The sequence below is a fragment of the Sprattus sprattus genome (assembly GCF_963457725.1).
Source record: "Sprattus sprattus genome assembly, chromosome: 2".
Lineage (NCBI taxonomy): Eukaryota > Metazoa > Chordata > Actinopteri > Clupeiformes > Clupeidae > Sprattus > Sprattus sprattus.
In genome coordinates, this window is record NC_137921.1 from 13,314,701 (window position 1) to 13,330,525 (window position 15,825).

The following is a 15,825-nucleotide window of genomic DNA, read 5'->3' on the forward strand; positions in this document are numbered from 1 at the left end:
AGGTGTATTCATTTAAAGAGAACATTTTTAAACAGTTTAATGTCAGTTTTCTCTGACATCAGCAGGTCTTTTTTTAATGCTGCCATTTGCTGAGAGGTTCTTTAGACTTTTGAGCAGTTCACCAACAGCACCTCCATTAACTTTCTCATGACAGCCTTTTCTTTGGACCCTGGAGGAGGCTATTCCACCTGGTGACTCAGCGTATCTTTCCATATTAGACCCCATTAACAGTAGCCGTTCACACATCTTCATCATTCTATCATTTCCTTTATGATGGACCAGATCTGGGCTGAATACTGAACTCTGGGCTCTTGAGGTTTCATCAGAATTACTAAGTGATTTGTGCATCACCATGCATCTCGCTAATCCTTTGTTTGTGGACACTGGGACTTACTGGTCGACCAGGCTTCTCCACACTATGCAGTTCCTTCAGGGAAAATGTGTTTATTTGACTCAGCTCAGTTGCCTGGAGGTTCCTACCAAGCCTCTTTGTGTGTGTGTAATGACAGTAATGACGGTACCGGCCCTCTCTCCGGTATTCCATCAGTGTCCCTGGCATTAGCTTGTCATTAGACTGCCTTTTCCTTTCAGACGGGCTCAAATGAGTCAAGCTGGAGGAGGAAGAAACGGACCTAAAAGCAGTAAACAAAGGACATCCATTCAGAGCCAAAAGGACAGAGGATGAAGAGTCAGGGGCGCTGCCAGGATTTTTGGGCCCTATGAAAGATTCTAGGGGAGAGGCCTGTTTGCGCGCGCGGCAATTTTTTGGGGTGCCCATTTGAAATAAATCTTCATTATCAATGATAAATATATTGTATAATGGGCTGAAATGGAAGGCACCCAATGCATTCACTTTAATTATGTCAAATTAAGATTCACTAGCATTAATAACTGATTATAAAAAACAACATTCTATAGGTAGGGACTGATATTATTGTTTCGAAATACTAGAGAGATATAGCCTATTAATGCAAAGAATAGAGAGATGTCGGTAGTTATTTCTTGTATTTCGAATTTGCTCGTTCACACTAACAAAATAGCTAGCTAGCTTGCTAGCTTAGTGTTAACATAGCCCACTACATTACACTATTCCCTTTCATTAACCTCAAGTAAACCTACATTTGAGCAGGTAACAATCGTTAACAACTACAGATAACAGATACAGCCACATTCTGTAACTACCTGTACTTACAATTTCACTCCTTGCACCGTTTACTTTGAACTAAACTCCATGGCTATAATCCTGGCTGTCTTGAAGAGACGTTAGGCAGAAACAAATACATTGTAACGCTGGTTGCACGGGACATATTAGCGTCCCGACAGGTTTTTGCCGGGACGCGGGACACGCAACTCAAAATCGGGAGGGTCCCGGTAAAACCGGGACGTCTGGTCACCCTAGGTTAAGACCTGACCTCAGCCAGCCCAGCCGCTCTGTACACCTGCTGCCCGCCAGTGCCAGCATCTCGCATTTCAGATGCTGTTCGATTCAACGCATCGCGCGTTGCGGCCGAACCATTTCGCAAGCGCTCAGGGGGAAGGGCAAATGACAATATGTTAAATAACTAACGAAAACGTTATGGAAATCGACAGTTGTGAGTTTAATACGTTAATTTTCCAATTACCATTTCTTTGTAATGAGACATTTTTTAAAAAAAGGCAAGAATATTAATATTATATTATTAATTGCCATCCGCGGGCCGTGGGCCGTGCTGCGTTGGGCTGGGCCGTTAGAATCAGTACCACCTTTCCCCGCCAGTCAGCGCCCCGTGAAGAGTAGTCGGTTGAACGTAAAATGTCCTCCAATGTGTGTTTACTAGCATTGATAGGTGAAAAATCAACATAATTCATACATGGTATATATTAATACAAGTCACTTGATTATTATATTCTTAAGTCATTAACAGTGTTTGGAAATAATCTCTATCAAGCATGTGTTATTTGCTTTGCTGTGGTGTTTTGGTGGCATTGTATCTTGTCGTCTGTTATGATGCAGACTGCACGTCTGGACAGTAATCAGGTCTGATCACACACACAGCCTGGCTATGAGGACGCCTAAGTCCAGACCTAACTAAAAATTATCTCTGTTATGTTTCAAAATCCAACGCAGAAACAACGTTCTTGTTAACGTGTACTGTTGACTGTGTGTGCTACTGCATGGATAATCTATGCTCTGTTATCTGACCAGAGAGACGTTTATGGAACAGGGCCTCGTTTCCCGAACGCGCACAAAAAGCACTTGAAATCGCTCGTAAGAGGAATCCTACGTTGCAGACGGGTTTCCCAACGCCACACTTAGCTTAAGTGTATCTTTCGTTGAGAAGAATTCTACGTGTGGTCAGGACCAGTAGTAACTTCACACTTAGCGATTTAATCCACCAGGGGCGTCGTTCGACCGTCGTTCGGAAGAAAGGGGAATTACAAAAAAAAAACATGGCTACTTGAAGCGAGGAATATTTTACATTAATAAAGCTATCTACACAACTTTTTATATGTTTATAATGACTCGGTTTGATCTGAAATGTACTACGCGACCAATGCAGAGTATGTAGGTCTTAACTGAAGCTTTCAAACAGTAGTTTTATGGCACAATTAGCGCTTATGCCACCACTCCATTGGCTTATATGGTAGCTTTCTAGCTAGATGGTTTTATATATTGTAGAAGAAATCCAAACGATGTTTCTGTGTATAGCACATCATGAGAATGTCATTGTTTCACCTGCCTATTCCCATCAAAATAGAAATAAAGAATATTGAGTATTTGAAAATAAAGATTAGGCTATACAAAACTAGTGCAGTGCCCGTAGGAATTATGCATTCTGTAGTGTTAGCAGACGTAGGGCTGTTGGGTAGTGTAATGGCAAGACATATTTGCACTCCACATAGGTACAGGTTACACTGAAGTATTATTGTGATGCATGTTTCCTTTTCATTAAGAAATGTGTTAATGGTAGCCTTTTTGGAGAGTTACCAACAAATAAAGTTTGAGATTATGTAGTGGATGCAGTTGAATATACTGTAGATGTCAACGTTGCTGTCTAAACTATAAACTAAATGTCATAAAGAAAGACATTATTTAAAATGAAGTTATGGTTGAAATAGGATCACTTCTTTATTGTAAGGGTAAGTGTAGGGTAAGAATGGTCATGCAGTTGGACTCAAATGTAGGTTAATTTTATTGAATGTATGTAGCCTACTGTACTGTATGACTTCGATGATGCTAGCTTTGACAGCCCACTCTCAGACAAATCGTAATAAATATCCTTACAATGGGAACACAGTTTAAATAGGCTACTCTGCTGGAGATGGCGTTACTATCCCCGAATTCAGTGCACATTGCACGTTCGATGCACGCATAGGCTAGCTAATTTCACAGCAATTAACGTAAACAGGTTAACCTGACGTAAACAGCTCCTAAGAGCTACTTAAGAACTCGTGCACGTTGCGCTCGTGCACCTGACTTTAAGTTGATGGTTGGGAAACGCACTTAAATAGAAAGTGTTACTTAGTGTACGATGTCGCGAAAATCCACGTAGGCCGTTAAGATACGTCGTTATCGGGAAACGAGGCCCAGGACAGTTTGGCAATGATTCCCTCTCACCTAAAATACTTTTCAGGTTGTAGAGGGTAGGGCTGGGGGTAAACGATTATTTTCTAAACGATTAATCTGGCGATTATTTTATCGATTAGTCGACTAATCTAACGACTAATTGGATGATTAGTCAAACGATTATTTTTCTGTTGCTCGATTAAAACCATAATTTACCTCAAATAAATACCAAAAAAATCTTAATAATATACTTTATTGAGCACCGTTTTAAGCACAGCAAAAGTCCAACAATGAATTTCTTTATCTAGAGGCACAGTCAAAATGTTTGGTACTCAAATGAGCCCTATCACACTTGGATGTGATTCATTTAAATGTTTTCAGTGCTCATAAAAACATAATGCCCATAACATCATTGAATATTAATGTCTGCCTAATCTTCGTTCCAATTATAGGCTATATATATTTTGAATAGGCCTAATCGAATTTATTATAGCCTATTAACGAAGTTTGGAGTCAAAGCTATAGTGAAAAGGCAGGCTGTAGCCTAAAACTGTGTTGGCTACAAACACTCATTAAAAACTGCTAATTATCTGGGGGAAAATCTCTAACTGGAGTCAAGTTGTCATTGCGTGTATCAAACCATTGTGAATTTGTCGTAATATTAAAACAGGAGACGACTTACTCCTTGTAGAAGACTGATGCTCAGAGCTCATGGTTTCCTCAGGTGAACGAAACTTTCAGAACATCAGTCGCGCGCAATGCCAGGATGCTTTATTTTAATTGGTGGCTGGGTTAAATCTTACCCAGATACAACAGATACAAAAGATACGTTTTTCCTGATTGGCTATTGTGTAGCCCATTTCTTTTTTTGGATTGGCTGATAAGTGGCACCTGACCTCACGTCAGAACTCAAGGGGATTCGGGGAGACTTGCTTGATTCCTCCATGGTGAGGGCAGCGCGGCCAGGTCATGTTTGTGCACAGCGGAACATTATATAGCCTAGAGGTTTTTTCAGCGTGAGAAATACGATGTGTGGCGGGAGTGCGTGATTAAAGACCGAAATGAGTGACTGTCACGCTCAATGCGTGACACTTGAGAGCCCTGCATTGGCGATCTAACGTAGTGAATCATGATACTATAAGCTGGCCAACGTTAGTCTAATGTTATGTGTTGGACTCGCAAATGACCACAGCATGAGTTAGCTCTCTGTGCCGTTTGTTCGTGCTTGGTTGCCGTGTTCTGCAGCCGTAAGATAGATGCTAACTAACGTTAACTAAACTGGCACAGCTGTCTAGCCTCTAGTAGCTAACGTTAACTACTAGCAACCAAGCACGAACAAAATGCACGGAGAGCTAAGAAGATAGTGAGCTAGCACCACAAAAGTGCGCGGAGCTCAAGCTACACAACACACTGATCACACGTTAAATTAATGTAACCAACGTTACTTATTGTCCCCTTCACGTGAGACAATGGGGTGCCTCCGCTTCAGATGCTCCCACATCGCTGTTGTGCTGGTGTGGTATGCCAACTCCATTTGGCAAAGACTGCAAATAAACGACACCTTTACGTTTGGGACTGAATTTGAAGTATTCCCATACCTTCGATGATTTAGGGCGAGGTATTTGGACTTTTTATTTTAATGGGGCTTTTTGCAGGGCTTTGATGGGCATCCTGCTGTGAGGTGGTTGGCGTTTCTATCTCCAATCTAATTGCGCAATGTTTGTTTCTGTTTGGGTCAGCCACGTGTATGTGCCGAAGCGTCGACGTAAAAAAAAGGCGTCGACGTAATTTTGAAATCGACGCGTCAACGTCATTGACGCGTCGCTACAGCACTAGTAGAGGGACAGGCATGTGCATCCACCACAGCTACGTCTACAGGCCAATATAACATTTTCTATTGGGTTATTGTGATGCATAGCAGTTGAAAATGCAAAAAACCCTTGCTACCTTTTAGTGTTTTTTATGCAGTCTTCAGTTAGGTGGTCTCTGCTTGCAGTCTTCATGACGTGTTAGTCTGGCAGTACCTAATGGGAGAGACAGGTGTAATGACAGGCTGGTAACTGCAATTAACCAAGAAAGACATATTGATCTAACACTACATAAGTCCTTGCAATCTAACACATTTAGACTCTTATTATGGAAGACTGGAGAGATGAAGAATGAGACATGTTTACAAAGTTAGTATGTAGATTAGGAGTAAGGTTAGAGTGTTTTTCATTGTGAAGTGTGCTTGAATGAAAAAAGGAAGGATGAGCAAAATATTTAATGCTTAGAGAATTTATTCTGTAGAATACTGACCTCACGTGACTGACACACACACCACTGACACACAAACACACATGACTCACACACACACATATGCAGGCACAAACCTCCCTGATGAGCTGAGATGTAGTCCCACTTTGTCACCTGCATTCTGCTCTCTTCAAACATTGATTTGCATCAAATAAATTCAGGTTCAGTGGACAGGAAAAAAGGCTGTGAGTGTCATCACTGCCTTACCCACAGGCACAACCTCACATCACTGGCATTGTGCACATTTGTGTTTTCCTACACGTTCAATCAATCACGGGTCATTTAAGTAGCGCCCCTGCAGGTTTAAAAAATCAACCATGCTCTTTGGGAAGCACATATGAATGAAAGTGAATGCTTGTTATGATCAGGTGAAGGATTTTCATGCTCCTGAATCTGTAGAGGAAGATATGGCAGAGGTGTTGCTTAACTCTAACTCATTTTTCCTCCCACTCTTAATGCAAATGAATCGCTAACGTAAAGCTTATTTAGGAAATGTTTGCCATTTCGATTGTGCTACAACACAGTTTGGTCTTTGGTCTGTATCATTTCCTGTATTACAGAGTCTACTTATTCTACTCTAGATACAATGTAAATAATCTCTATTGGTAAATGGGTAAAACAATTAGTGCAGTTGGGCCATGACAGGCTTCTGGATGTCTTGGCACTGTCGATTTAGAGCTCACTTGATATCAGATATCAGAAGAAATGTTCCTTCCAAAGCCTCATATTAATAAAGACTGCTGGTAGAAATTCAAATTCATGGCTGTATCCCCTCGTCTGTATTCACGGGCAGACTGGCAAAAAAATAAAATAAAATTGCTGTCAAATGGCCCCAAATTGATAAACCGAATTCAAACTGACACAACATGTTTATCAATCAAATAATCAATACATACATTTTGCTGATCATATACTTTGACGTATTGCACTCTAATTTACCTCACTGTCACACAATTACCTTTAATAGTTCACCGCTAGTTTGATCTGTGCTGCTCCCACTCCACCTTTTATTTTCAGAATATACTGATGGAAATATTAGCGGTTCATTATCAGTATTTTATTAAGGATAGTTAATCATTTTAACAAATTACTTAACAGAAATTTAGCGTCAACTTCTCTAAACGTTTTTGCACTGACTAGAACAACCCAGGAAATGGTCCAACTGGTCCAAATGGGACTGAAAACCCAGTTGTAAAGGTTAACAAAACCATTTAGTTTTTTCAGTTAGTTCAATTAGCTATTCACATCACCTGCTCACTGCTTTCTCTCTGGCGGTCCTGCCTCTTCGCTACTCTCCTCATCACATGCAGCAGACTACTTAAACAAGAATCAACAAGCCAGGAAATCTTTTCTTTTTCTAGAACTCCTTTTCAACACCGTTTTCTCTTTCTCTCCATGTGTTGGCAACGAACTGCCAGAGGGCTGGATACTTTGCAGTTATGAGGCAAAGCCCCTCACTCTTATTGCAGCCTTGTCGCTGTAGCTAAGACAACCTACTGAACATTTGTATTGGCTATGTAATCTTCCCAAACTTCCTGAAGGCAAATCTGTGCCTGCCTGCATCCCACCGCCTATCATCAAATATGAACAGAGCCAGTAGAAGACGGTTGAGTAGCTGTGGCAAACAAATGATTCGGTGAGCCTTTTTGGCATTTAAAGTGGTGTTAATCAAGAAGCTTAATCAAGTATCCGATGGAGGATCAAATTGGATTTCGTCAGGACAACTCAGAATACTAAATGCTAGAATACCGAAGCCTGGACGGCTTAGGCTGATTTGGAATACTATGGCCTCTTAACCATTCTGTAATGTGTGAATATATTGTGATTGTGATATGTGGATAGATATCAGACAGGTGCAGAAAGTAATCTCATACTCTGTAGCAAAGAATCTTCCCAGAGTGCTGTTTAAAATGGAGGCATCTGTAATTGGGCTCCATCTGCTGTGTTTCCTTTGTTCAATCAGGATGTTATTACTGACCAAGAGCGACACAAACGATCTGCGATTTGTTTATTAATTCAATTAACATTTTTTTGGTGGCTCTGATTATCACCATGCTTGAAATGACAAGGGACATGATTACAGGCTAACGCCGTGGATGGTTGAGATTGAAATGCAACAGTAAATGAAATGGATCTTCTTGATAGGGAAACAAAAGGAAAGAGATTGTTCAGAGAGTGGCACTGATATGAAAAGTCTGCTGATAATTAGATATGGTCGCAGCGTAGCTGTCGCTCCCGCTCGCGTGCGCTGATTCCAGGCTACAAATCTCAAATTAATTACTTCTTATTTCCTTTCTTGGGAGCTTGCAATATAGACTTCTTATTTTACCCTTCATTTCCTTTTGTTTTCTCTGTCTCTCCCGCTTTGCAGCACTCAAGGCAATTACGGTTCTGACTAAAGGCACCATGTAACTGTGAGCCTCTGCAGTCAAGTAGTGTAGAAGAAGAACAAATGTCAGCTCTAATGAGGCAATTTCCAGTGTTCCTCTGGGGAGGGGTCATACACTGCCGTCTACATACTTAGTTTGTTTTATCAACTCACCATATGTTGTGCTCCCCCCCCCCCCCCCCCCCCATCTCTCTTGGACAGATAAATGTCTTCCTGTCATTCGTCGTTCCCATGGTGCTGATATCGGTGCTGAATGGAGTGATTGCCAGTCAGCTGCTGAGGATGTTCCGGGAAGCGGCCCAGGACAACCGCATCTGCATCGTTGGGGGCAACGCAACCATGCTGAGTGTTGCCGTGGAGCCCAACCGCACCCAGTCGCTCCGTCACGGAGTCATGGTTCTGCGTGAGTACACAGTGTGCTGCAGTATATATATATATATATACATGCTGTACAAACACACAAGCACACCGTCACACGGACACATAGACACAACATGTTTGTGTAAACAAAAAAAGACAAGAGTGAGACAAATGGAGGTCACTTCATACATGAACTCTGCCGAATGATTACAACTGGAATGATAAACAACTGGAATGATAAACAACCGCAATGATAAACAACCGCAATGATAAACAACCGCAATGATAAACAACTGGAATGATAAACAACCTGAATGATAAATGACCTAATGCCGAATGCAATCCTCTGGAAGAAGTCTTGCATTTGTTCAAATGTACCTGTGAGCATCACATCCTCACCAAAGCCCTACAATAATTGAAGTCAAACTGCAGACACACACCAAAGCAAACAAATCAAACCTCAAACAGAAAGCCCACATCCAATTATCACCTATGGTGTACCGGATAGGCACTTTTCATTGGAGAAATGTGGCTCTTAGAACTCGAAAGTAGAACAGGAAATGTTCTGATCCTGCAGTCCAAGAGTGGAACTTATCTCAGGGGTCACGTACTTTATAAAGTCCTGCTGTGAGATGAGGTCGGCCAAATTTACTAAGCAACAAAGGGGCCCTTTCCCTCTAGTCTCTTCTCCCCCTCTTCTCTTCTCTTCTCTTCTCTTCTCTTCCCTAACTCTTCTCTTCTCTAACTCTTCTCTTATCTTCTCTTCTCTTCTCTTCTCTTCTCTCCTCTTCTCTTCTCTTCTCTTCTCTTCTCTTCTCTTCTCTTCTCTTCTCTTCTCTTCTCTTCTCTTCTCTTCTCTTCTCTTCTCTTCTCCCTCCCTCAGAACTCAGCCTTTATCTGCATAAGAGCTCCGTAAAGAGGCTCTATCAAACCAGAGACCAATGTGGCTACTCCACAGGCACCTTCATTATGACTGGCCATATCAATCTTATTCCTTTCGGCAGTTAAACAACAATCTAAAAAAAGTAAGGTACAGATGCCTCTTCGGGTTTATTTTCACGGTCTCAATGACTTCTGAAGGTGTTTTTAAAAGATAAGTGGTGTGTGGGTGTGTGGTGTGTGTCTCTGTCTGGGTTTATGCGTGTGTGTGTGTGTGTGTGTGTGTGTGTGTGTGTGTGTGTGTGTGTGTGTGTGTGTGTGTGTGTGTGTGTGCGCGTGCGCGCTCTTGTGTGTGTTTATGATTGTATTTGAATCTACCAGGATGATCTGAAGCGTTAGTCAACTTGTTTGTGGCTGTTATGTGTTTTGATCAGAGAAGAGTTTTTCTGTGTCTGGCTTGGATAAGGGGGTGGACCACTTACAGAGAGACAGACACTTGGAACGACTTAGTTGCCTTGATGGCTACCTAACTGAATTTAGCCAAAGTGCTCTTTGATGTTTAAAACAAATGAAAAATGTAGAACACTCTAAGAGGGTTGTTTCAATACCTTGAAACACGCCACTTCTGATTTACCCAATAGCCTTTATCCATGCATGTAACTTTAAAATAGCACTCTCATAGTTAAAAGAATGTTATATAACACATAAAATATAAAACACCATAAAAACTCATTGGATGACCAGCATGCAGGGGTTGCATTAAACACTGGACACAGTATCCCCCCTCTCATGCTGCATTAAACACTGGACACAGTATTCCCCATTTCATGCTGCATAAACTGACTGCTCACTCTCATTCCCTGGGTCTCAATAGCCACATGTTGGCAAAAGCAATTCTTGACTTTCCCCAACGCTATCTCGGGATCTCTGTAATGGTAAAAGCTATGTCAGAGAGGCAGTAAAGCTGAAGGATGCTTTTCCCAGCGGGGGTGCTGGTAGCGGAAGGCAGAGGTGAGAGGCAGAGGGTCGCCCGGGTGATGTGTGTGAGCAGGGCCCCTGTCCCCCATTAGGGCACAGCGGGAGATAAGTGTTTATTTTGGCCTGGTCGTCTGAGAGCTGTCAGATGGCAGAGAACGTGATGCAAGTTAATGTGTGTGAATGAGTGTTTTGTGCGTGAATGTCTTTTTTTTTTGTGAAGTTGTGTGAGAATATGGATTGTGTGTGTGTGTGTGTGTGTGTGTGTGCATATACAGAGGTGTGGTATTCCAATTACAATCTGGATGTGTGTGTGTGTGTGTGTGTGTGTGTGTGTGTGTGTGTGTGTTTAAGCAATAAGCCCCAAGAGGCCGTGCTTTGCGCTGATTTTAGAACAGGTAAGGGAGTTGTTAGGCACGACGCGAAGCGGAGTGCCGTTAAACCCCCTTACTTGTTCTAAAATCAGCGCAAAGCACGGACTCGCGGGGCTTATTGCTTTTCTAAACCTGTTACTACACATTTGATATGGTTTCATAAATAAAGACAATTTAATTTAAGAAACAATAGTTTAATGATAAACCGTCATTCTTCCGCCACTAAAAAATATAGTTCCTAAATAAATCGTTGCCACGCAACCCTTGAAGCAACGCAACAGCCAGATGGAACACTGGGTATGAAATGCGCTATATGAATGCCTTTCCATTCGCTGCGCAGTAATATGGAATGTAATCAGGTCAAATTGTAAGGTAATGCTGGATTTTACAACGGCTTTTAGCCAATCACAATCAAGGATTTGAACAATCAGGTTTAGAAGTTTGTGACAGAGTGTGTTCTTGCGATTATGTACGGATACACAACCCTTTGTGTGCTCGCCTCTAAATCCCTCTTCATATTTTTCCTCCACCCCACACTTAAAGGTGACACCATCTGAAGGGTAGAAGACGAAGTACAGCTAAGTGCTACGCAATTCAGGTGCTGTCAGGTCCATCAACATGCCTCCGTGAGGCCTCAGGGGATAACAGATGAGAAACACCCCAAGCTAGTGCCACCAGTGGCTGTCTCGTGTGGAAGAATTGATGCGGCGCTAATGTAAATCTACGTCTGAACTCTGTGGCAGTTTCCAATTAACCTCAAGCTTCCTGCAGACACATGCCTGAGGCCTGTCCACTGGACAGTCACAGCATAGTGTCAGAGGATTATCCCTCTGTATTTGTTGTGGAGGTGATTTTCTGTTGCTGTTTGGATTTTTTTCTGCATGTTCTTCCCATTTCATGATATTTGCCTTTGAGGTAAAATGTGGTGACTGTTTTATAATAGGAGAAAAACATCTCAGAGACGATATCGCAAACAGTTCTTTATGCCAGAGCCTTAATCAGTATAGGCAAAAGGTACGGCTTGTATCTGTGTTCATTTGGTGTCTGTGTGTGTCTTTTGGGTGCCGGAGATGATCAGAGATGCATAGTTTTGCGCTGAGTTCTGGCAGAGTTTCTCAGTGAGATGATAGAGGAGAAGAAAAAAACAGATGGCTGAGAGATGTATGGTAAGAGAAGAAAATGAAGAGAAATAAAGACAGGAAAGAGAAATAGAGCTCAACAGAGAGGCAAAATAGATAATTTCCCTCCCTCAGCTGGCACCCTTATTTTCCAGACCTACTCACATCAGTCCTAGAAAAAAGAGTAAGAATGTTCAAGTGAAAAGGACAAAATCTATAGGCATTGTGGTAACCAACATGTCCATGGCTATAGACCATAAAACCGACAACCATTTTGAAAAGCAAAAGAGCCTTGGTTGTCAGTGGAAACCACAATATGCTATTTATTCCTGTGTTCCGAGAAGGAGAGTTGCACTCGCACAGTTCGGACTGCAGCACAAGGCAATTAGAGGGAGCTATCTAGAAGAATCTAGCAAGCATTCTCCACAATAAAAAAGTTTAGGGAGGACTCTTGGACCCCTGTGACAGCATGAGTATAGGGCAACTTGGCCTGCAACCTTTAGACAGTATTATTTTCTCTTTGTGTGCCAGTTTTTTTTTTTATTTGTTTGTTTTTATTTTCTAGTGAAGAAAAAAGAGATGATAAACTGAATATGTGTGTGTGTGTGTGTGTGTGTGTGTGTGTGTGTGTGTGTGTGTGTGTGTGTGTGTGTGTGTGTGTGTGTGTGTGCCAGCTCTATGATGAGGAGAGAGAGAGAATCCATGATCTGTGGCCTTCACAGCGCTACCTGTCCTATTGCAGCACAAAAGACAAACATTTCTCCATTCTCCGTGTAAATATGCAGTGAGTCTCTCGCTCTTTCCCAAACGCTCACACAAACACACACACACACACACACACACACACACACACACACACACACACACACACACACACACACACACACACACACACACACACATATACACACACACACACAAGCACACACACACACGTACACACACAGACACACAGACACAGACACACACACACACACACACACACACACACACACACACACACACACACACACACACACACACACACACACACACACACACTTAAACACACACACACACACACATACACATACACACTGTGAAAAGGTGAAGTCTCTCCCCCTTCTCACTGTGGTCCATGAGGGAAGAAGGACTGGACTCCCCTACCTAAATGGTTGGGTCCGGATTCCCACACCCCTGTTGAGGGGTCCAATTACCTTTTAATTGGACCAAGGTGGCCCTTCTTAAGGTGCACCTCATTGTTTGATAGAGGAGGACAGACGGGAACATGCTGGATGGAGCTTGGACAAGGTACTAGACCAAACCTGTATGCACAGAGGTGTACCTTGTATAGGCTTGAGTGCACTGTAAACCTGAACAAGTTCAGAGAACTCAAAACTTTTGATGTAACCGATTACATAAGAAAATTAGAGTACATATATATATTTTTTTAAGTAAACTTAACTAAAAAATTATACATCGGCTATTCTGATTTTTTTTGTGTTATCATTTTCATAATTTTTGAGTTCTCTGAACTCATATTATTCCAAAATCATAAAGGATTTAGCCTCGTCAGATATTTGTGTTTCTCTGGGTCTTTCTCAAACTAGTTATTATGCCCTTACAAGTTTGTTATGTTAACTCAAACAAATACATTCCAATACAATTAAAACGTCTGCACTTGCTCAGAAAACTAATACATTTTAAGTTGGGTCAACTAAATACCAGGTTTTAAGTACTGAATACATAATGTTAATGAGTTAGTAGAACTGTCTGGGTTTACAGTGTGTGTTCAGTTTGTGTTTATATGTTTTGGGGTTTAACACAATCCCCTTGTAAATAAATATAGCTATCTTTATGGAAGCCACTGTCTCCTGCGCCGTGTGTTCATGCCTGCAACCCCAGTCTACCATGCTACATCCCACATCGTGAGATGGCCGGCTCGGGCTTTTCTCACACACACACACAGGAAGAGAAAGAGAGAAAGACAAAGCTTTGTGTCCTATAAAAGATAATCACTTAGAAAGGAAGGTATCAGAGACTGGCTCCCTGTGAAGTTGAATCACACTGTGTGTTGAATCACCCGCAGTATTGCACGCATATTGAAACGTCGTCTAATTGTGTAGGATTTTAAATTTAGGAAACAATATAAGAAAAAAATGCATGATATTCATGGTTCATGATATTACAACTCACTGACAAATCTGCCATTTTGGGCAGATTGATTTTACAAAAGCAATGTCACAATGAAGCATCATTGGCATTGTTATGTAAACACATGATTAAATATATTTGATATTATATTTCATAGTCTTATCCCTTATAGCACAGCTCTCCATGTTGACTTCGGTCCAATACAGAAAGCAATTTGTCGACTACCACAAAGGCTGCTTGAACTTGTGTGGATGGAATTGTTTTTGTTAACGTACAACACAATGACTGCTTGAACTTTTGTAGACTTTTGAACGGACACTGTAGTCTACAAAAGTTTAATAAGCCTTTGCTTTCGTGGACAGAATATATTCTATAACATGCCGACTCATAGAATGTCTTGGACCAAAAACCTTGCGCGCTCATCATACCTTTAGGAGTATAGCCTGTGGACATAATACATTCTGAACTTTAGCAGAACATGGACTTCTACAAAAGATCCTACAGCTTTTTCTTTCGTGGACAGAATGCCTTTCGTGCACATCATATTTTGCAGTAATTTTTTCTTAAACAAACAAGCAGCCTTTGCTTTCTTGGTTGGAAATCCTTCTGTAGCTTGCTGAGTCATGGAAGGGATTGTGTTAAAGTTCCTTTTGTGCTCATCATACTTTCCATAATATAGCAGAACTGTCATGCAGGGATCATAGTGTAGCGCATTGTGTATTTTGTGCCGCACGATTATAAATATTGGCCTTTGAGATCTATTATCTATATCTATACATCAGAAACATTATAGAACATCAGAATCATAACCTGTCTATCTGTAATCCATGATCTAGCTATCTCTTTTCCTCTCTCGCGATCTATCTTTGTCTCTCGTTGTCTCTTTATGTCTCTGACTGTAGCCTGCTCGCCCAACAGACACCCAGACCCAGGGGTTGCCAAGACGGCAGTCCAAATAAATGCTCTTAACAAAGGATGATGACTGAGAAAAACATGGTGCTCTGGCCCCCTCAGCAAGCGGTTGGCTTTTGTCTCTTCTGACTGATCACTCGCAGTTGCAGCTTTTGTGTGTGTGTGTGTGTGTGTGTGTGTGTGTGTGTGTGTGTGTGTGTGGATGTGTTTCTGTGCAATTAGGGCCAGCATCATAGGGCCACAGTCCACTGTTGCTCATCCTTTTGCAAATGCATACCAAAATGTTTGCAGAAGGAGCCGGGTCACTGTAGTGAATGTTTTGAAGTGGAATGCCCACTGACACCTTTGTTTGGGCGAGTGGCTCCTGACCTTCTGCCCTCCACGGCGGTGTGCATCCTAAGGCACTAGTTAGGTGACCTAAGGAGGTGACATTTGAAAAGCCTCATTGATTTATTCAGCCTCTGAGACTTATGGTGCTGGTTTAATGGCCCTTGTGGAGTTCACAGGTGGACTGAGGCTCTTGACAAATAAGCACGTGCCCCCACAGAGATCTCATCTTGTCAGAGGTTACATTCAGCATGCTTTTGACGTGTTAAAACTTTCCCCTAAAAGTCGTTTAATCAGTCACCTAACCTTTTTGCCTCTTTGATGCTTGCAGATAGACCTCTTCATCATCATGTGACCAGATATCGCATGACATCAAACCATAAAACAAGATTAACCTAAACTACAGAGAGCTATATAAATCAATTAATATCACAAAAAAAATCCTGTTATTGAAACACTGTGAAAGGACTGCGTCGTCTCTTTAGGCCCCTGTGGTTGATGTATGTCGATTCATCA

At 41.7% G+C, this 15,825-nt stretch overlaps 1 protein-coding gene across 1 annotated transcript in view; it reads left to right on the plus strand.

The window, feature by feature from the left end:
- ntsr1 (neurotensin receptor 1 (high affinity)) overlaps positions 1–15,825 on the plus strand; it is a gene marked incomplete at both ends in the record, with an annotated part of 34,145 nt that overhangs the window by 12,384 nt on the left and 5,936 nt on the right. Inside the window, one exon of the mRNA XM_080833091.1 lies at positions 8,433–8,634. Coding sequence (XP_080689217.1) covers positions 8,433–8,634 — 202 coding nt within the window. The remainder of the gene's footprint in view (positions 1–8,432; positions 8,635–15,825) is intronic.